Raw genomic sequence first — 22,339 nt, forward strand, 5'->3', positions numbered from 1 at the left:
CAGCAGGGATCCAGTCCAGGCTTAGGGACTGGTGTCAATGGCAGGGTTTGGGGTTCTTTGGCCATGAGGCAAATTCCACGCTGCCTCCTGTCCCCAAACCAGATGGGCTGCATCTGTCTAGCAGGGGCAAAAGGACTGCAGCCCGTGAGCTGGTGGGGCTGATCAGGAGGACTCTGAACTTGGTTTGAAGGGGGAAGGGATTGAAATGGGGCTCTTCAGAGATGAGCCCCAGGATGGAAAGCCTGAGTGAAGAGTGAAATCAGCAGCCCAGCTCAGTAGTAATAGAGGTGTAAAAGGAATAAAGAATAAGTATAGTTTATTTCTAAGATAAAGTAATAGAGGTGTAGAGACGTAGCTGCCTGGTCAGCTTTCACCAGGCAGGAGGATCCTGACTTTTTAGAATAAAGAGTTTGTTGCCAAATGCTTGCTTGTGCCTCTCTCCCTTCATTCCAGCCGGGCCCTCCTGCTCCGGGGCTTTTCCTGGCACTGATGTCTCTCATCTGCTTCCCTTCCACAGCCTTTGTTACACTAAGACCCAATTTTTCGAGGACTCTCAACTCGAGAGGTGACAAGTAGCCAACATTTTGGTCTGGTTTAGTAGGCTTTGCTGCAGGGCTGATGGAGGGACAGGTCCAGTTCTATGAAGCCTGGTTTCCTGGTTTTCACACTGTGAAAGACAGTGTTGACCTTTGCTTTAGGATCCTTTTGGCAGGGACCATTCTCTGAGTGAGTTCCCACAGCTGTCTCTGTGCCTGGGATTAAAGAGCAGTTTTCACTGGGGTACCCATTCCCTGCAGCTGGAAGATGGGGATGGAGAGCAGAATGAAGCCCCCGTAACACAGGGAATATGTGTCTGGGAACACTCTCACAGACAAATGAGATGGGAACAGAACATACAAGACACAACTTGAATTTATGTTTATTTATATATATTTATATATATATATAACTTTGTATCGATTAAACTGGGTGGGATTTTATCATATAGATTTTTTTGGTATAATACATGAGAAACAGGAATGGGGAACATAGCAAATATAAATCAGTACATTCCTTGAGCAGACTCTGCCACACTGAGACTGAAAAATTCCGTGCAATGGAGAGACAGAGAGAAGGGAAATAAATTCTTTTTTTTTGGAAAAAAAGAAAAAAAAAGAAACAGACAATCTAGGTACACCTGTCAACAGAGGAGCAGCACTAATATATATATATATATGGCGAACCTGTATAAATTAAAAGTAAATTCCACTCTGACATCTACTATGCTTTAAAGTGCAACCAAGCCTGATTTATTTACCTACAGAATTTATTTACCTACAGAATACAGGAAAATCACCCCCTCTCCCCATTCCAACCTACCCCTAAAAAAAAAACAAAAACAAAAAAAACACCAAACAAAAAACCCAATAAAATAAATCTAAAGGATATACATTATCCACAGTCCCACAGAGATGCCTACATCTACTCAGTAGCACCAAGAATCTGATATGGGTGTAATTAAAATCAATTAAAACTCGGGAGCAATGGTAACATCTGCTTGCTGCTTTTGCAGCCCTCCTGCCCGGTGTCAGTGCCTGGGAGGAGAGGTGGCTCCCCCTGTGCTGCAGGTGACAGTGACAGTGTCCTCTCCTCTACTGTCTTCTCTCCTGTCCTCTCTCCATCACTGGCTGAACCATTTTGGCAGTGGGCTGTGAACACGCACACACAGAGCACAGCGAGAGCAGCTGAAGGGGACAGGGAAGGAGCTGGGGTGGGACAGGGAGGGATTTGGGGTGGGACTGGGAGGGATTTGGGGTGGGACAGGGAGCAGAGGCCCCACGCAGGTGTCCGTAGGTCTGTACCTACACAGAGGTGAAGGGCTGTGTGAGTCCAACACGTGCCACGAGCCTCTTTGGTGAGAGGGGGCTGGGGAAAGGGAGAGAGGGGGGGAGGGGGGCAAAGGGAGTCAGCACAGTCCCCCTCTCATCAGCCTCTGGTTCTGTTGTTGTCCAAGGCTGGGGACACGTGTGCCACAGTTCATGTCTCCACATGCCACCCCTCAGCAGGTCTCAGTAGCCAAAGGTCTCCTGGGAAGCATAGACCATGTAGAGGAAGCCATCCTCGTCCTTTTCCTGCTCGTAGATCTCCGAGATGGGGGTGGACACACTCACCATGCTGTGCTGGTTCACCAGCAGGAAGAAAGCTTGGGTGGGATTCAGCTGCAAGCGGCGCCTGTGGGGACAAGGGCAGAAGGAGTCAGCAAGATCCACACCTTCCCCAGCAACACAGCTCCCACAGGGCCAGACCAGGCCAGCACAGCCAGGACCTCCTCCCACAGCTTCAGGACATGGTGTCTGAGCCCCTCTGAGCTGCTGGGGGCTCCAAAGCCTCCTGAGTGAGGCCCTGGCAAAGCCCCTTTCTCCAAGTGCTGCTGGGAAAGGCAGAGGGGCACAACTGAGCTGAGGGATAACAGGAGGGGATGGGAGTCCCTGTGGGAGAGAGGTCACAGCCCTTCAGGAGATGCTCAGAACCTGCCCTGCCTCCTGACCCTCCCCACAAGGATCCCCCATCTCCAGCAGCTGCTTCTGCCTCATCCTCACCCCCCTGGTCCATGTGCAGGGCCTGTGGTGAGGACAGGGACCAGCATGCCCAGTGGGGCCACCCCACTCACCGGATTATTTTGACCAATTCACTCATATTGACGTGGTCTGGGACAAGGAACTTGGTCTTGTCCAGCACTGGCAGCTGCTTCTCCCCCTTATAGCGTTCGATGATGACCTGGGGAGAAAGTCAGAGGCAGGGTCAGCCACAGGCTGCAGTGGCCTCGAGGTCAAACAAATCCAAGTAGCAAAAGTGGAAAATAGAGGGAAGGCCCCACTTTGCTTCACCATCACAGGAAAACAAAGGCAAGGATGTGAGCAGTGCCCATCAGGCTGGCTGCAGACAGCTCCTCAGCAGAGTCATCTGTCTGCCTGAGCCAGACTGTGGAGAGCATCCAAGAAAAAAGCACTAAAGCATCAATTGCTCTGCCTGGCTGGGAAACCATAGGCATTAGCAGATGGATTTAGCTGCCTCCCCTGACATGGGGAGAGATCTGGAAAAGTGTTATTTTAACACCACTTCCAGTCTGACCAAACCCATGGGTTTCGCTGCCTTGAGCTAAGGACTGAACTCGTGGTGCCCAGCAAGAGGCAGAGGCATTTTTCTTCTCTTTTGTGCCACGGCTCTGGGCTGCTGCTGTTCACCATCACCCTGCTTCTTGCTCAGGGAGAGCTGTGGATATTCCCCAACAAGCAGGTGCCAGAACTCACCGAGGAGCCACCCGAGGCTTTCTGCCAGAAAAGGGGAGTTTGGATTTTGCCAGTCCCACTCCTCACGTTCACACTCACACAAACTGACTCCAAAAAGGATCAGAAACCCACAGCCACTTCTCCAGGTGCCACCACACTTCCAGGGCACTTCAGCTCAGTGCCACTGCAGACCCTGCCCCCCCTGCAAGAGGCCTTGCTCCCACCACACCTACATTCTGAAACAGGTAAAACACCCATTTCTGTTCAGTTTTCCTCCTATTATAATTAATGATTTTCTTCTGTTGGGGAGCATCTGCTGACAGCTACAGTTGCTGTTCTAAACCAGGATGGAAATGTGCCACTGGTGTTCTGAGGAAGGAGGATGCAGGCAGCTGAGGTCAGGGGGGGCAGTACTGGTGAAGCTCAGCACAGCCCCATGACACTGACACTGACCCTGACACTCCCATCTCTCCTCCTCTTTTCTCCACAGAAAGACATTTATCTCCCAATGAGTGCATTTTCCTCTCTGCTCACCATCCCCTTGGAGTTCAGGCTGAAAATTATTTTTCACTGGAAGGCAAGGAGTTCCCATAAATCATTTTCCCTGGTCTCCTCCCAAAAGATATGGGAAGCTGCCAGTGCCTTTGAGCAGGAGGGATGGAGCAGCATGCAGAGATGAGGGTTCCCAGGAGATGGCTCTCTGGAGCTCCAAGGATCAGTGGGAACACAGAGTTCCCCTCAGCATGTGCTGCCAGCAGCCTCTCTCAGCACCAGGTGTGCAACTCCAGATGCCAGCCCACCAAAGCCAAACCAGACACTGGTGGGGATGCTGTGGTGTCACCAGTGGGGTGGGACTGCTTGAGGAGTCCCCCAGGCTGCACATCTTCTCTCAAAGTCCCCCAGAATGGGTCCAGTGACATTGCCAGCAGCTCCTGGATGAGGGAGGGGTGCAAGCACTTGGTTGAGAGCCCTGCAGAACACATCCTGGATTGGACCACACAGGGGAAGAACCCAGGAGCCAGAAGCCCAACAAGCACCACATGAAGGCCCAATAACCCACTGGTGTGTTCTGAGATTGGCCATGTCTGAGCAAGAGTGCCAGAGAGCAGGGAAAGCCAGGTACTGACTGCTGCTCCATCCCCTGCTGCAAACTGGTGAGACCAATCTCCTGCCATGGATTCATGATGATCAGGATGTCCCTCACCAACCTGCTCCTGTCCCTGCCTCCCCCCAGGATGGAGGGCAGAGGAAGGACAAAGACAAGCAGAACCATCCTACTGTATTTAGTTTGAGTCTTGGGCTGATTTTGGGTTTCTGCAGAGGAGTCTCAGGGGCTGGGCACTCAGAGCAGCCACACACAGGGATGCTGCTCTGGGGCACATGGTGACAACTGCAGGGCCTTGAGATTTTAATGGCAGCTTGCAGAAAGGGGCAGCCACCCTGCAACCATGCCTGCAGGGACCTTTCCATGCTGAGGGCCCTGAACACCAGGGCTGTGCCTCTTTTCTCACTAACACTTGGCAGGAACAGAGGCAGACATCTCTAATTACCAGCCAGCTCCATCCCACAAAAGAAAAGCCTCTCAATTAGTCCAAGAATGGGCTGAGGAGGATGTCCTGGCTGCTTCAGGGGCAGCTGCCTTGTGCCCTGAGCAGACAGAGGGTCTGTCAGGCAGAACAGCTTCAAGAGTTTCTGTTTCCAGAACACGAGCTGCAATTTGGGTAATCCAGCCATGGGAACAGGTGGCCAGTGGACAAAACATTTTTATCTGGCTTTGGAGGGAAATGCCCGATCAAATGCTAGTATTACACCCCTGTGGCCACCTCCCCTCTCGTGTCCTTCTTCCAAGCTGCTGCCTCAGGCCAGGAGGTTCCTTCCTGTGCTCTAGCAGTGGGAACCACAGAAACAACACTGGGCAGAGATGGAAAGACTCAGGGCAGAGCCTGAGCCCAATTATAAACACAGCCCTTGTTCTGGGGCCAGTCTGAGGAGGTGGGAAGGGATTTCAGCAGGGAATGGGGTCAGACCTGGCAGCCCAGCAGATATGAGGCTGCTGCCCCAGGGCCCCAAGCCCAACCAGCAGCAAGGCTGTTCCCAGTGGGTACCCACAGCCACATGGACACTTCTGACCCATCCCTGGAGCCACAGAGCTCACTACAGACACACAGAGCTCTGCCAGGGAGCACCAACAGCCCCTCCTGACCCCAGGAGCTGAGCAGGGGAGTGTCTTTTAGTGGCAATATATCCAGTAACCCCCCCTCAACCCAAAAGGTGCTCTGGCATCAACCCATCTTGATTTGTGTCAGCCCTGGATCTGCAGGGATCTCCTGGGAACAGCCTTTGCAGGAGCCCAGAGAAAACTGTCCCCCCCAAAACCAATATTTGTCTCAAAACAGCCACTCTGACAAAATGGACATTGGGCTGGGGCGGGGGCCTCATTCAGGAGCCATCTGAGCTCTCTCTCTCAAGAAGAGACCCCCTTTGGGGAACCCCCCTGATAAACGGGGCCCTATTCTGGCAAGAGCAGCCCCTCCTTCAGTGGCCATCCCCATCAGCTGAGCAGTGTCCTGGCAAGGGGAGCTCTGTTTGGTGGCCACCCTGACAGGCAGGACACTGTCCTTGCTGATAAGGACAGGGCAGGCAAGGTGTCCCCTGCAGAGTGACATCCTCTGTGTGCCCTGGGTAAAGCCTCTGGGGAGGGCACCTCTGCAGAAATCAGGGACCTGGCTTTGTCATCCCATCTGGAGGGGCCCAAGGGAACACCTGGCTGTGCAAGATACCCCAAAGCCCCCCAAAAAAGGGGGGGGTCAGGGGACATAAAAGAGGCACACTGGGAATGCTGGATGTGAGCCCAGCATCCAAGGACCACAACTTCCTACCCAGAGCATCCCTGGATCCAAGGGGGGGAGATCTCTCCTCTCTTTTCTTTTTCTCTCTCTGTGTCTGTTTCTGATCTTATCTGGACACATGAGGTAACATAGTTGTAACATAGTTGTTTAGTTTTATGTTGCTTTGTTAAGTTTTGTTAGTGGCAACCTGGTGTTTTGATGACTTCTTTAAATTTTGCTAAAGTGTAATCCATTGCTTTCGAAGTCCCCAAAAATCTAATTCTGCTGGTTGTAAGCTGACATACTTTATAATCTTACTCACTTTTAAGTAAAGTTGTGTTTTTATACAAACCTCCTGAGTAATAACCTTACTCCTGAGTACTGTGCAGACAATTCCCCAGCTCAGTCTCATGAATGGGTCGTTAAAAGAGGTTAATTAGAGGAGGAGGATTGGGCCCAGCTGCACCCAGGCTCCTCTCTGAAGGAGTTCAGGAAGCAAAGGGGTCCAGTCCCAATCTCCCTGGGTTGACCCCACTCTGGGGAACCCTCCCTGTGCCCAATTTGTGGGATGTGATGTTTGGTTTGGCCTTCACCCTCTGGGCCTGACACAAAGCTGTAATTTGGGTTTCCATCCACCACTGTGCCAGGGCAGAGCATTGTTTGGGCTCCCTCCCTGCCATTGCTCTCCTGCTCCCCTCTGGGTTGCAGATGAACTTTTTATACATAATCTAACACAGACCTCTCCACGTGGCTCTTCCACACCCCAACCCTGCAGCACTACAGGGACTTGAGAGAATCACAGAATAATTTGGGTTGGAAAGGACCTCAGAGCCCCTCAAGTCCAACCCTTGATCCACTCCCCCCGTGGTTCCCAGCCCATGGCACTCAGTGCCACATTCAGTCTCTGCTTAAAAACCTCCAGGGATGGAGAATCCCCCCCTCCCTGGGCAGCCCATTCCAATGTCTGATCACCCTCTCTGCAAAGAATTTCTCCTAATATCCAACCTAAACCTCCCCTGGCAGAGCTGAAGCTCTGCCAGGGGAGGTTTAGGTTGGATATTAGGAAAAAATCCTTAATCCCATGGCCTCTTGTCTTGTCTCTGCCTGGGAGCAGAGCCTGACCCCCCCTGGCTCCAACCTCCTTTCAGGGAGTTGGAGAGAGTGATGAGGTCTCCCCTGAGCCTCCTCTTCTCCAGCCTCAACACCCCCATGTCCTATAGCACTACAGTTCTTTGGGAAATGGTTTGCTCCTCTTGCTGCCCAGCACAAGCTGCTCCTCAGCCACTTCAGGGACTCTCATGGGCTTCAGGGAGAAGGGTGCTGGGGCCAGCAGCAGGAATGGGCAGGAATAAGCTCAGTCTGAACTCTCCCAGGGCTGAGAATGATTCCTACAGCACCTCCTGAGGCAGCTGAGGGAGGCCCCAGGGAGATGTCAGGGAGATGGCAGCCACCCTGCAGCTGGAGGCTCCTTCCCAGCAGAGCTGAGGGTGAGCAGCACCTCAGTGCCAACACAGCCATATCCTTCCCAGGAAAAGCTGTGTGCTGGGAGAGCTCTCTAACTGGGAGAGCTCTCTAACTGGGAGAGCTCTGCATTCCACCTTTGGGGAATGCAGGAACAGCAATGGAGCTTCTGGCATGAGGTAGGCAGAAGTGCTCCTGCCTGTCTCTTCACTGTGTGTGCCAGGGAGGTGTCCTGGGATGGGATTTCCCTTCAATTCCACACCTCAGGCAGAGTCTAGGTGACCTCAGGTGGGCTCAGACAGACCCCAAGCTCTCTCCCCATGCCGTCCCCCCATGTGGCCCAGCCCCTTCCTCAGCCATCTCTGGATGAATCCTTCTAGAAACAGGAGAGAAATGCCTTTCCCTGGGCACAAAGCCAGCCCAGGCCCTCTGCAAATCCTTCTGGGCCTCTGTCAGAGCAGAAGGGACTCACCCGAGAGCTCTGAGTGGAAATGGGAGATGCAGGAGGGCAGCAGCTGCAGCAGAACTTGCTGTGTTTTCTGACACCCATAAGGGGGTGACCTGGGCCACCTTCTCCCTCATTCACCCTGGGCTCCAACCCCTTTGCTAATTCCAAGTGCCTCCCCAGGGAAGACAATCACCCAGCAAACACAGCTCCTGCCTTTCACAGACCTTTCTGCAGCCCCACAGCCACCTCTGAGAGCTGCACCCAGTGACTGCAGCAAGGGGCTCTGTAAGAGAAGAGACAGCAGCAAACTGGGTGCCAGGGGCTGAGCAGGACCAGGCTTTTGGAGATCTCAGCAAGACAAACACAGCTGGATGTCCCAGGGCCTTCCATGCCCTTCTCTCCTGATTCTTTTCAATGGAATGCAGAGCAGCTGAGCCTTCAACCCAGCCCCTCATCGTCTCCCTTTGCTGGCACTCAGGACACTGTCAAGGACAGTGAGACACTGAACAAAGAGGTGCCTGGAGGCTCAGGCCTCTGCCATGGCTAAACCTGCACAGCCACAGCTCTGCAACACCCACACCAGCACCCAGGGCTGATGACACAGAAATCTTCTCCTGGGGCACGTCGTGGTTGACCCCAACATAAAGAACATTCCAGCCATGGAAGGTCCCCCCCACCTTTTAGTAATGCTGGTAAAATTCTGCATGTGGATGCAGAGCTCTGGCTCCTTCTGTTCATTGCTCAGACAACACACATTTGAGATATCCCTGTGTGTGTATTTTATATACAACTTATTTCTTGCCTGTTCTTACTGCTGGAGCCTTACAGCACTGTAAGCAGCTCTGCCACAGCTCTGGAGAGATGCAGGGACAGCCTCGTGCCATGCTAAAAGCACTGGTCAATAATCATGTAGGGGATGTGGGGCAAGTCCTGCTCTGCTGAGGACTTGCACATAACAGAACAGTGGTGGTGGAAGAGAAGGAAGAAAAAGAAGTATTTTTGCTAGAAGGTGCTGTGCTACATCAAAAGAAGAGTGAGGCAGGAATGGACCAATACTTGCCAAGAGCAATTGGAGCCATTAAGCCTTGAAGGCTCAATACTGAGACTGGATGCAATATTGAGACAAGGCTGCTGTTCCCCCAACACTGAGAACAAGCTGGACCAGGAACACCTTCCATTTGTTGGTCATACACACTATGATGTTGCAAACACTGACTTGAGCAAGCCCCAAGCACATTATTTCTCCATCTTCTCAGGAAGAGAAGCAAATACTCAGCTAGGATATCACAAGTGCACTGACAGCCACAGAACAAGACAGCACATTAGGTCTGACATGGGAAGAAGAACATGGAGTCTCACCTACCCATGCCAAAAACAGGTGCTGGGAAAGCCCAGGACAGCTGTGACCACTTGGCTGTGGCATGAATTATCCTACACCAGAGCCTCTTTGCTCTCCACCCAGTGATCATCATCTCACACATCCTTCTCTAGGCACATGCAGAGAAATTCTTACTTATCCAGGGAAAGTCAGGTGGCTACTGCAACAACAACAAACGAGGCCATTTCAGGTTTCTCCAGGTTTTCCACTAGCATGGAAGTGGATCTGTGATCAGATCACTTCCTTGCCTCTTGAGAGGGCATGAAGTGAAGAGAAGGATTGTGGTTTGCACTGCTGAGATCTGCTACTTAGCAGCTGGAATGCACAAGGCACTGGAGAGTGTCTTGTGTTGCTCCTGGGGAGCAGAGGTTTGTCACCTCCATGGCTGGCTGGGGGAGGACACCCAGCAGCACAGAGAGGTGGTGAGAACAAAGTCTAAGGAAGAAGAGGAATGATAACTTACTGGGATTTTGTTTGGATGCTGCTCTCGGATCTGCTGGACTTCTTTACAACGATCCGCTGGGAAGGAAGAAGAAACAAGGTTAGAAACAGCAGGCTGGGCTAGTTCAGGCAAAAATGAGGTGACCACCCTGAAAGCCACAAAAAGAGACATTGCAAAGGAAGTTCAAGTTCTGCTCCTCAGGCCTTTCCTGAGCAGTCTGCAGCAGGAAGATTTGAGCAGCACACATGGAAACCAACTGAATGAGGCCATCATAAGGATTACAAAACTATATTCCTAAATCTGCCTTAACCAAACCCAGCTGGTGACCCTCAGTGCCAGGCAGCAGCACAGCTTTAGGGGCTCAGCTCAGGCTCTCTGTGCCTCCTGGAGGAGACAGTTCTGCAGCTGGGCATGGGTTTGGGCCATTTCCTTCTGCCTGCTGTGCACTTCCAGGCTCCACCTGGCAGAGAGCCTCAGCCCCAGGGACATTCCCTGCCAGAGAGGACTCCTTTCTACACCTCTACTGCCCTGACAAAGTATTTCTAGACCTGCCATGGAAACAGGGAGAAAAAACTTCAGCAAGGAGGATGTTTTTTCCCTGCAGTTGTTCTCACACTTCCTGACCCCCTTTCCTCCACAGTTCATCTTTCCTGGCACACAACCACAGGCAGCACCTCACAGCTCCTGTGCTGATGGAGCTTACAGAACCCCAGTGTCCCCTCTGCTGCACCACGGGGCCCTCCACACTCCCAAGCAGCAGAAAGGAAGAGCAGAAGCTGGGCCAGGGCCAGGAGAGCTCTGGCTCTGCTCCTCCCTACATTACCAGTACTCTGGCAAGTGCCTCACAGCCTACAAGTGCCCATCTGAAGTGCCCAGGGCAAGCACTGGCATGGATTTTCTTTAGAGGCTACAAGACTACAAAATCACTGGGTCAAAAATGCTTTTGAGCACCATTTCTGTCTCCTCTGAGAGGAAAAGATCCCTTTGCTAAGAACTGCCAAACCTTTGTTCTGTGGGATTCCATGGGCGAGCAAAACAGAACAAGATTATTTGGATTTAGTAGAAAATGTGGGCTTATTTGTTTTGGGTTTTGTGACTGAAGATGTAGTTCCTCATGTTTTCTTTTCACCCCATTCAATGCTCTAGGACATCCTTAGGATATAATTTTCCCCCAGGGTCCCAATCAGCAAAGAGTTATGCAGAAATCAGCACTGTACATGATGCAGGTACAGCAATGTCCCTTCAGGAATGCTGAAGGACACAGTGACAAGAAGCACCCAGCACCCAAATCGTAGCACCCAGCTCAGTCAGCACACTGCAGAGCTCTGCTCCCACATCCTCACAGGCTTCCTCAGCATCTGACAGGCAGGGACCCAGAGCATGAGCAGACACCACTTATCAGCACTTGAGGCAGCCTGGCTGCAGCCAGCTCAGAGCTGCTGGGCATTCACAGAGATGCAGAAAGCAGGGGGGCCTCCTGGATGGATAATTTTCCCAGCTTCAGCATCCATCCTGTCCTGCATCTCTATGTACTGTCAGGTGGCCACGTGGATGGGCTGCTGGGCATCCTGCACTTCCCTCTGGGGTGACAGAACTGTTTGCAGCCCAGCACTGCAGGTTGTTCTGAGAAGGCTCTGAGAAGCAATCCACCCAGGGCAGATTTGCTGTGGCTGGGGATGTAGCATCCACCTAGTCCAGGCAGCAGTGCCAAAGGGCAGCACAGCCCTGATGCCCTGCTTGGTCCCTGCACAAGCTGGCACCCATCAGCACCCTGCCTTCTGCAGAGGAGCCAGAGGTGCCCTGTCCCATCACACTCAGATGTCACACAGGGGCATCTATTCAGCTACAGCCCAGTGTCCCAGGATCCCACCCCTGTCCCCACAGCCTTTCATCCCCCCCAGAGAGCCCAGGCTGCTGCAGCACACAGCTTCATGTCCTGCTGCCTCCATGCTCAGCAGGAATTACAGGCAGGAGCCACCAGGGATGAAGCTCTCACCTCACCCCAAGTCTGATGAACCACAGTGGCAGCTCCCCTGTCCCACTCTTTCAGACCTGCCACGTGCCCAGGACCTCGTTCCTCTGCTCAGATGTGTGCTGGCAACATTTTAAACCTCAGGTTTCCCCACTGCAATGACAGTGGGTGCTGCTCTGCTCCAGGAGCCCTTCAGCAGGTCCGTGTGATCGCAGCAGCAAACACTGCACAGGAAATGCCCATTTCAGAAACTTCATTCAGGAAGGCAGTTGGCAGAAGTTTCCAGGAGATCTGAAGCTCTGCTGAGGGGCACACTCAGTCTCATTCAAGCCTTGGAGATCCATCCAAGCTGGCTTGGGAATCAGGAGGAGCCATCCTGTATCAATCCTGCACAAGGGCAAATTCTGTGTGCAGAGCTGAGGTGCTTGAGATCTCCTGCAAGAAGTAGGTGATGGTCACCCACACCCTAGAGCTTGATCCAGTGTCTCATGAAAGCATCATCATCACTCAGCAAGGAGTGGCTATAAATACCACCTTTAATTTAATGTATGTGTAGCCTCATCTAAGCCACAGGAATAAAGAGAAAACCCTTAAAGGACACTTCAGGGAGAGAGCTGCCAGCCTCCCATGGCACTGCAGGCAGGTACATCCCCACTGGCAGCACCTGCAGACTGACATTCCATCCAGGAATCATTTCACAAGCCTTGCTGTCCTCCTGCAGCTCCCCCAGAGCAGAGCTGGGCTCAGGTCACCTCCTTCCTTCCCCCTTTCCCTGGCTCCTGACTCCACTTAATCCTTAGCCTGGATGTAGAGTGAAGCAGAACTGTTTACACAGACAGGGCAGGATGGATATTTTTGGATGGATATTTTTTCCTCTGGCCCCCCAAGGAGAAGCAAAGGCCACACCTGATTCAGGAGCTCACGACTCCAACCAGGAGGGATGGAGGGGAGGCAGCTGGAGTTCTGATGGAGCTGAGCAGAGGGTGACCTGGTAGCACGTTGATGACATTTCCAGGGGGATATTTTTTCTGAATGATGCTTTCCTAACAGTATTCCTGGTGGTGACAGGCTGTAGGGCTGGTTGGAGGGTCCATCCACAGCCCCAGGGTAGCACCAGTGTTTGTGTAGTGTCTCCTGAAAAATGCTGTCTCTTACACAACTGCACTGTTGGAGAACTTGCCCATGTGTTTTCCACCAGCACCAGCTCTGCCCCAGGCTGGGGGCACCACATCTGCCAGGATTCTACCCAGTGCCAGGAGGTAAGAGCACAAGATGGAAGCAGGATCAGAACCATCCGTTTTCTTGGCTATTCCTAGCAAAATTCCACTGCTAGGGCCTACTGAAAGACAGGAGTATTTCTGTAGCACTGCGTATGCCAGGAAATTGCCTATTTCTCCTCCAACTGCTGTTTCAGCTGTTAAGTACCAACAGCAAAGCTTGCAAATTGCCCAAAACACCAGAACCTCAGCTGTTCTCTTGACTGAGGTCCTTCCCAAGCTGTTCTCCCAAGGCTGAGAGATCCCCTGGCAATGCAGGATGAGATCATTAGGACAGTTAAGGGGAACAGGAGAACATTTTAAGCCAGACTTCCTGAGCATCGACCTTTTTTATCAGCAGTGCCCAGGAACCTTGGCTACAGGAGACAGGTCCCTGCTGTGCTGGGAGCTGCACAGGCACAGGACAAAGGGACAGCCCTGGATGGGACAGAGCATCTGACAAAAGGTACAGATGGTGGAACAGACGGAAAACACATGGGCAAGTTCTCCAACAGTGCAGTTGTGTAAGGGACAGCATTTTTCAGGAGACACTACACAAACACTGGTGCTACCCTGGGGCTGTGGATGGACCCTCCAACCAGCCCTACAGCCTGTCACCACCAGGAATACTGTTAGGAAAGCATCATTCAGAAAAAATATCCCCCTGGAAATGTCATCAATGTGCTACCAGGTCACCAGCTCCTGAGTGTGTGTGGAAAGCAAAGCAGAGAGCAGAAATTCAGCTGTGGGCTTCTCCCTGTGGCCCCCAGAGCCCTGGGCTCAGGGTGCAGCTGCCCATGGCATGGAGGGACAGGTGACAACAGCCCTGCCACTTGCTGCCAGCCCTGAGGCTTCCTTCTGCCTCCCCCAGCACACCCTGCAAGCCAGCTTGGGAGTGGGTCTGCTCAGCCCTGGAGAAGATGCAGAACCAACGATGCAAGACAAGAGCAAGACAAGAGGGCACAAGAGGTCTCAAGTTGTGCCAGGGGAGGTTTAGGTTGGACATTAGACAGAATTTCTTTACAGAGAGGGTGATCAGACATTGGAATGGGCTGCCCAGGGAAGGGGTGGATTCTCCATCCCTGGAGATATTTAAAAAGAGACTGGATGTGGCACTCAGTGCCATGGGCTGGGAACTGCAGTGGTAGTGGGTCAAGGGTTGGACTTGATGATCTCTGAGGTCCCTTCCAACCCAGCCAGTTCTATGATTCTATGTTTCTTCAAGAAGCTGCTGTGGTCAGCCCCAGGGCAGAGGGCTGCTGGAACCTGGTCTTCCCTCCAGGAGATTTGCTGCCAGGAGAAGAGGAATGGGGATGGTCTGAAATCAGGATATGTCTGGGATGAGCTGGCAGCTGCTGAAGACACAGGCAAGTTATGCAGGTCATTCCAGATGACTATTTCTGTACTGTCACACCAGCCTAAGGCCAGACACCTCTCCCCACCAGGAAATGCTCCCCCTGTTTGTGTCATGGCCCAGACACCAGCTGGGCTGAGCCCTCCTGTCCCTGCACACTGCTGCTCAGGGTAGGGGTGCTGCAGGAGGGGCAAGAACAGACTCCAAGCAGGCAGCTGAGCCCTGGGAAAGTTGTCCTTGCTACTGAGAAAGGGTTTCTGTCCCAGGCTACATAGAAATCTGACAGTGATTCTGATTCTTGGTCCTGTTTCACTGCTTCTGTCTGCAAAGCTGAGGGGGCTCCAAACTTGGGACCAAAACTACACTGTTTGGAACTTTCTGTCTGCCAGAGGGTCCTTGCATCAAGGGGTAGGTAAAGGTTGATGCTTCACTGTCACGAGGTCAATCACCAACAGGAATGTGGAGCATGACTGTCCCTTTGGTTGTTACAGCTTCATTACCACGTGTGTTGTCTGGGTTTTTGGATGCTGAGCTCCTGGAGTCCTGTGACTGGAGAAGATTCTCAGCAGCCTTGCTCATCCCAATCTTCCTGGCTCCAGAAAAATCCAGCTTGAAGAAGGATTTAAAAAAAAAAAAACAGGAACCAGCTTTTTTAAAATTTTTTTAGCAGTTTTAATCGAGTATGATTTTGATCCAGGCACCAGATTTGTACCCAGCAAATCCATGAGAAGGGCTCAGCTTGTGACCAAGCAGTGCCACAAACAGCTGTGAAGTCTTCATGTCAAGACACTTTTCTCTGTTGCACAGTACCATGTTGTCACCCCTGCCACAGGCCAGGCAGGGTCAGCACTGGGCCTCCACCATCCAACTGCAGGTCCTGAGCACCGGGAGGCCCAAGAGCAATAATTCCTGTGCTATGGAATATATCAGAGTTCCAGATGAGGAAATGGGTTTTTTACCCAGTGTTTAGTCTCAGTTTCAGTAGCCTTGCTGCCCATCCCCTCTGCTGGGAGCTGCCTCCACCAGGGCTCAGGAGGTCAAACAAAAACCATTTGTTTGACCTTTTCTCCTGCCTTGACAACCTTCACAATTACAACCCCCCAGCACAGCAGGAAGGCACTTGGATTTCTCAGAACTACTCAGGACACTTCAAAGTGCTCAAACAAAGAGCTGGCACTCCTGACTGAGCTGTTTTCAAGGCAGACCACAGCACACATGCACACAAAGAGACTTTGCCCAGCCCAGGTCACCGCTGTTTGAGCACAAACACGCCTGGGACACGCAGGGGTTTGCAGGGCTGATGTGGGGAGATGTGCCACGAGCCAGAGCCTTGTGCTCATTCCTTCATTGTCCTTCACAGCCTATTCCCAAACTGCCTGCTGAAGACAAAAGGCAGCAAACAACCCCCTGAGCAGAGAGCCAGAGGTGTTGACAGACCATGGAATGTCACACGTGCAGGTGACACACCAGGAGGAGCCTCTGGGGTGACTCTGACCATGACCCCACAGACTGACCATGAAAGGAAGACAGAAGCCAAGGGAGATGACTTGGCTGTGGCTCATGGCTACTCCATGACACAGACAGCAAGAGTCCAACCAGTCTTACAGCTCCTGGATCCATCAGTTCCCACCCACCCTTCTGGCTCCAGGGGATATCTGAAGTTTTTGTAGTGAAAAGTATTAAGTATGAACAAAGAACACACAGGTTTCATTATTGCTGGCTGCCAGTCAGGACCTTCTGTTATATAAAAGAATGATAATAATTTTAAAAAAATCAGTATTTGTGGTATCATCTCCTGGATGTTTGTTCAGTTCTTCTTGTACTGATATTTTCTTCAATCCTGATAATTAAGCCCCCCTCAAATCATGTCACAGAATGTCCTCAGTAATTAATATACCTAGACACAGGCAGCTGAGCATCAGCTTGCAGGAGCAGTCTCATTTCAAGGAATCCCAACTCCTGAAGCACAACTGGGAGAGCATTCTCAGCCCAAGCACAGAGTCTGAGGTCAAGGTGCCTCACCTGCCAACCTCAGGTCAGGACCAAGCCACTTTTCCAACAAGCAAACACTGTTAAAACAAGCACAGGATGGTGGAGGAGACAGCCAATTCATCCCCTCCTGGTCTTTCACCTGGTACAAGCATGCTGCTTACAGCAGCTGAGTCCCCAGGGAAGGCAACAACCTCACTTCCTCAGAGGCAGGAGATGGGGAATCCATCTCCAGACAGTGCCTTCACCCACTCCTGCCTCTCCACGGGGGAGAAGCTTTCCCAAACAAAAGGCAGATCTCCCAGATCCTGGGCTGGGAATACTCAGTCCACAGTGGCTGAGGTCAAACCCCATGTTTGTCACCCAGCCAGGGGCTCCAGCTGCCTGCCAGGACACACGTGTTGGTGTCTCACTGGGAAGTGCCCCGGGGGTCTGGGGCACCAGCACAACTTCCTTCCAGCTGGGTGTAAGGTCTGTGTCCCTGCTCACACCGGGGATGCTCCGAGCTGGAAACAAAGGCAGCAGGGAGCTGGCAGGCAGCCCTGAGGCAGCAGAGCAGCAGACAGCTCCAAGCCACCAGCCTGAGAGCTGCTCCCAAGGACTTGAGCTCTTTAGGGGAAGCGGAGCGGTGTCCTCAGGCTGCCAGGACACCCAGATCCTGTCACACAGACCACAGCTTTGCTCTGGGAATTGTTCTGGACTCCTACAGGGGCTCTGACTACACACAGGACAGTGGAGTTCAGCAGGTTCAGCAGAGGGTTGCTGTCAGATTTGACCCACACACACCCAGAACAAAGATGCTCTGCTGCAGACTGCCAAGGACCAGACCTGGGGACAGGGGATCACCCACTCCCCACTCATGGCACATCAGATCACAGGAGGGGTCACTGCTCAGTGCCTTCAGCACACCTTGGCTCAAAGCCCTGGTGTCCCCAGCCTGTCCCTTTTTCATGTCCTCAACAACGATGAACAGAAATTCAGAAGTTTTATATGGGACAGACCCAAGACAAAGCAGATGAGCAAGGAGAAGAAATTAATGGGAAAACAAATCCCAAAAATACAAAAAGAGGGGAAAGATGCATGGAGGAAAGCAGAATCTTCAGCAAGGGGTGGCAAAGCAAGAGCTAAGCAAGCCAATTGCTGTGAAACCAGAGCTTTTGTAAACAGTCCTATTCCTGACCCTGCCTTTTCTCTGCTTTTTTGGAACAGTTCCACTTCTATAAAGTTTTGAAGCCTTAAAAACTGAGCCATTCTGAAGGCACAGTGTTGCTGGTGATGTTTTCCATCAGCCCTCTCCAACTGCATTGTAAACAATCGCTTCCTGCTCCTGTTGTGTAATGATTTGAAGATGAAAACAAGTTGTATTTACTTTCTCCAACCAAGCAATTCCAGCCTGACCCCAGCAACCCTGTGGGCAGCCAGACCTCCTCCTCTTTCCCCTCCTCCTGGCTGAGTTCTGCAGACCAGTCAGCTGAGAGAGCAAAAGGGCAGAGGAAAGTACACAGAAATAAGGAGCACTTGCAGTTGCCAGCACCAAACTCCCTCACCCCCCTCTTTCCCTCCTGGGCTATTTTAATCCTGCTTGCTTTCAACTACGCTCTGCCTCAGATTTTGTTTTTCTTCTGGCTCATACAAAGTCTGAGCAATCTGCAAAGGCAAACCACCCCCCTCCTGACCAGAACAACCTGAGCCTACCAGTTCAAAAGCAGGGAGCTCCTAAGGGTTTGGTTTAGGACTTCACTGCTTAGGAGAACACAGCAGGGTCCTGAGCTTGTGTCCCAGGGCACCCGGACTTCACTTGGTTCTCGTTTCTGCATGTTCACTTGGCTCAGCCCCTGTGGCAGGAGAAGCCTGGGTGAGCATTCAAGGCCGGAAGGGTTGCACCAATAAATTGCCAAATATTTAGTTTCCAAGAGAGCAGCAAGAGGCTGGATCAGCAGTTCAGGAGGAAAAAAGTTTCAGTTTTAAAACTCCCGTAGGAAACACACCCTCACCTGTGTTTGGGCAGTAATCTGACACAAAAAGAAGCCTTGTCTGGCACGAATGCACCAGTTTCAGCATTATTCGGGCATCAAAGCTCAACCGATCCCCCCCTTGGGATGTGCCCTGCCAGAAACGGGCACCTTCCCCAGCGCCAGCTGGCAAAGGTCAAGAGACACAGCAGCTGATCTTCTGTCTGATTCCTGCCAGCCAGGGCCGGGACCTTCTATGGTCACCTCCTGCCCACCCGAGTTTCCCCACCGTGTCCATCTAACAAAGGGACGAGGGACCCTTCTGGGGCTGAAGAACACCCAGGGCAGGTCCAACAAATTCTTCAGCAGCCACTTTGCTATTTGCTAACGAGATGGGGGCACGGAGGGCGAGTTCTGAAGAGGTCACTGTGCTCCAACACTGTGCAAAAGTGTAAAGATCAGACAGAGGACACAGGGGAAGGAGGGAGGGATCTTCACATATCCACCTCCTGACTACACGGATTTAGGGCCCCTTGTCACCATCACCCCCGCTCCTCGGATGGACACAGCACTGGGGACACACACAGCACTGGGGGAGGGGGACACACACAGCACTGGGGGGAGGGGGACACACACAGCACTGGGGGAGGGGGACACACACACAGCACTGGGGGAGGGGGACACACACACAGCACTGGGGGGGGGGACACACAGCACTGGGGGGGGGGACACACAGCACTGGGGGGGGGGGACACACAGCACTGGGGCGGGGACACAGCACTGGGGGCCGCTCCGCAAATTCCCCCCGGGGCTTTCCTGCCCTTCCAAGCCCCCCCAGCCCCGCTCCCCCCGCACACGGAGCCGCACGGAGCGGGAGGTTCGGTCCCCGGGGGACCCACGCACAACCCGTGGGTCAGTCCTGACGCGGTTCACACCTCGGGGGGAGGTGCGGGACCGGAACCTGCCCGCAGCATCCCTGCCCCCCCGCACACACCGGGGGCGGCTCCCAACGCCTCCGGGCCCGGCGGGGCGCGACCCCTCCGACCTCCCCGCAGGACCGGGGGGACCCAGGGCCCGGTTCGGTCCCGGATGACGTCACCGGGCGGAGGCTGCGGCACCATCACCCCCCAATTTCCCCCCCCACCCCAAAGGCCCCGCTTGTCACGGCGGGGCCCGGCGGCGGGGAGAGGAACCCCCCCCCGTTCCCCCTCGCTCCCTCCCGGGGCTCACCGAAGGTGCGGCGCTGCTTGAAGGGCCGGTCCGAGGGCATGGCGGGCGGGCGGGCAGGAACGGCTCTGCCGGGCTGGGTTCGGTTCGGTTCGGTTGGGTCTGGCGGCGCGGCCTGCGCGGGGCTGCGGCGGGGCCGTGACGTCACCTGGACACGCCCATAGGGCGTGGTTTGGTGAAGCTCCGCCCCCTTCCCGGGGCTGCTTTAGGGATGGGGGGGCAGTGGGGGGGTCCCGGGGGGTGTCCCGGGGGGTCCCTCCGCACCAACCACGGGGCTCTGCCCCGGCATCGAAAGCCGCGGGGGAGCGGGGGTCTGACCCCCGGGGGGGGCGGGCGGGCAGCGGCAGAGCCCCCGCCGGCGTTGCCGAGGGGTCCCGGGGCAGCAGGGCGCAGGGTGCCGGGTGCCGGCTCAGAGCCCTCCCCGGGGCGGGGGCTGCGGGGCGGGGACCCCGCGGGGTGGGTGCGGTCCCAGCGCGGGGCAGAGCTCGCTCGGGGCCATCCCCGCGGCACCCAGAGAGGGCAGACAGTCTCTGGAGCTGCCCCAAATGAGTCCAAAACCCCGTCCAGAACCAGAACATCAGCGTTTCACCGGGACCCGTGGTTAAGGCTCCTCCTCAACGCGTGCTGCAACGAAACCCTGAGGCTCTGCCAGGGCCCTGGAGCTCTGCTGGCAGGGAACTGGCATCAAACCGGAGTGAACAGCAAATGGAATTCAGTACAGCATTGGGGAAAAAAAAAAAAAAAAAAGGAAGAGGACATGAAATATGTATCTATTAAGAAAACAATTCACCATGAGGAAAGGAAAGAAGAAAGGAAACAATTATTATTTTTGTGGCTAATATCATAGATTTTCCTTGGCCCAGCAGGAGCAGCAGTGATTTAAACACGTACTGGTAAGGAAGGGGAAACTCTTTAGATTCACTTTGATAATTAAGATGCAGGCAGAGGCATTTGTTTCTGCCGTTTAATCAGAAAAGAGGTCAGGGAAAGCAGGCATGTTGAATTAGACATGGTACACAGATCAGCTTCTGCATCCTCAGGCAAAGCGTTTTTTATTATTATTGTTATAAAGTCTTAACTCCTTTTTGATGAGAGGCATGAGGAACTCTTTCTGATTTAGAGATTTTATCCCAGCAGAGCTTGTTGCAGGACTGGGGACATAGTTTCATAGAAATTTATTCACACACCTGAAATGGGGGGAAAGAAGGGACTGGTTCACAGGAGCTCTGGGGCTCCTCAGAATCTATTAAGTACTTATGAAACAGGACCTGGATCAAGGAAGCTTGGCTGCTAATACAGCAGAGTCCAGCTTACACATTTCTTCCTTCAGTCCTCAGCTTTCTGAAAAACCTGGCACACCCTAACAAGTCTCTTGCCTGTTATCACTGATGCCATGGGCAAAACTCCTTATTTAAAAGGTGCATTTCAAAGCCAAAAAACCAGGAAAAGGTTTACAGAAGATAGAGGGAAGTGGCTGTATCAACCCAGAACCAGCACGCTGTCCTAACATGACCCAGGACTGACAGCACCTCACAGCATTCCTGCAGCACTGATAAAAAGCACCTCTGGATGCTTGAGAAACTCAGGGAGGGAAATCTCCCCGAAGGAATCCTGTCCTGCTGGTAAAGGCAACGTGTTTTTGTCACCAGAAATGGTGTCAGTGCTGAGGCTCTGCTGCCCTGGCTGTGCTCCCTCCAGGTGGTACCAGCTCCCAGCACCAAGCCTGGTCCTGGGGTACCGACCCGAGCCCATCCCCTCCAGGTGTAGCTGCACAGAACACAAGCACCAAGATCAAACAGTGCCCTGTGCTGGAGGAGGAGTGAGGGATGGTCAGGGCTCAGCTGGGCAGGGGTCTGTACAATCTGGGGTTTGCAGTGTTAATAAAAAGTCGTCACCTGCACCCCTCTGCCAGGGCCTTTTCTTGGTCCCAGTCAGCAGAGGAGCCTCAGGGGCTGCTGTTCCCATTCCAGAGCTCAGGCCCTGGCAGCCCCTTCCCACATCCCAGATGCTTCCTCTGCCTGCAGACAGGGACCCATCAGACTGCACCAAGCAGCTGGGAGGCACAGGGGTCATTCCAGCCCTCCTGTGAAACACCTCAGCTTTCTGGCTGGAAAAAAAAGAGGACTAAAATCAGAATGCCTGTTTTTCCAGCCTCCCCAGGGTGACAAGAATTTTGCCATACAGGTGATTAGGCCAAGATACAGTAAACACAGGTCAAGAAGCAAAACCTAATCCCATCTCTTTCTTGACTTTCTTTAAGATAACTTAGGAAAGGTGAAATCCTCCCCTAGTTTCTATACAGAGGAATTGTTTCCAATCAAATCTCTGTGACTCTTATGCTTATGATTCAAATAAGACACTTCTTCTCCACAGTAAGTGCCCAAAAGAAAGTTGTTTACCAGCTTCAGCTACCCCTTCCCCTTCTAAAAAAAAAAAAAACAAAAACAAGGAAAAAAAGGAATTATCTTTGAAAGTAGCAGTAGCATGGCATAAGCAAGGCCCTGCTCTGATCATATGGATCTGACAAGCTTCCCCAGACTCTAAAACCAGCTTCTGCAAGATCCTGTTATTCAAATTCCTGAGTATGTTTCAAGTCAAACTGCTGACAGTCCTTGAAAAAAAAAACCCACAAAACCCCAAACAGCATACAGCAGGAACTCTGAAATTTCACTGTGAGCTTATGGTGTCAATCCAGTGCAGAAAATGGGCATGATCTTTGTTGTGCAAAAGGGTTATTTATTGCAGCCCATTAAAAAAAAAAAA

The 22,339-nt window shown here is 52.8% G+C and overlaps 1 protein-coding gene and 2 long non-coding RNA genes across 3 annotated transcripts in view; 1 reads left to right on the plus strand and 2 right to left on the minus strand.

Moving 5' to 3' along the window:
* LOC139803582 (uncharacterized) overlaps positions 1–22,339 on the plus strand; it is a 247,811-nt gene that overhangs the window by 55,023 nt on the left and 170,449 nt on the right. The gene's annotated exons all lie outside the window — the stretch shown is intronic.
* LOC139803583 (uncharacterized) overlaps positions 1–22,339 on the minus strand; it is a 154,918-nt gene that overhangs the window by 13,986 nt on the left and 118,593 nt on the right. The gene's annotated exons all lie outside the window — the stretch shown is intronic.
* Positions 895–19,742, minus strand: MAP1LC3A (microtubule associated protein 1 light chain 3 alpha). Its single transcript, XM_071759873.1, has 4 exons — positions 19,580–19,742; positions 9,848–9,903; positions 2,651–2,757; positions 895–2,211 (listed from the first exon to the last, which is right to left on the minus strand). The coding sequence occupies exons 1-4, from the start codon at positions 19,617–19,619 to the stop codon at positions 2,049–2,051; spliced, it is 366 nt and encodes a 121-aa protein (XP_071615974.1). The 5' UTR covers positions 19,620–19,742; the 3' UTR covers positions 895–2,048.

Source organism: Heliangelus exortis, chromosome 16 (assembly GCF_036169615.1).
Source record: "Heliangelus exortis chromosome 16, bHelExo1.hap1, whole genome shotgun sequence".
Lineage (NCBI taxonomy): Eukaryota > Metazoa > Chordata > Aves > Apodiformes > Trochilidae > Heliangelus > Heliangelus exortis.

What these genes read in the sequence shown, in the direction of transcription:
- MAP1LC3A (XM_071759873.1), bottom strand. Translation starts at nt 19,619, where the DNA reads ATGCCCTCGGACCGGCCCTTCAAGCAGCGCCGCACCTTCG. An exon ending in CAAGCAGCGCCGCACCTTCG is followed by an intron (nt 9,904 to 19,579) that starts GTGAGCCCCGGG and finishes CTTCCTTCCCAG; the next exon opens with CGGATCGTTGTAAAGAAGTC. An exon ending in GAATTGGTCAAAATAATCCG is followed by an intron (nt 2,212 to 2,650) that starts GTGAGTGGGGTG and finishes TTGTCCCCACAG; the next exon opens with GCGCCGCTTGCAGCTGAATC.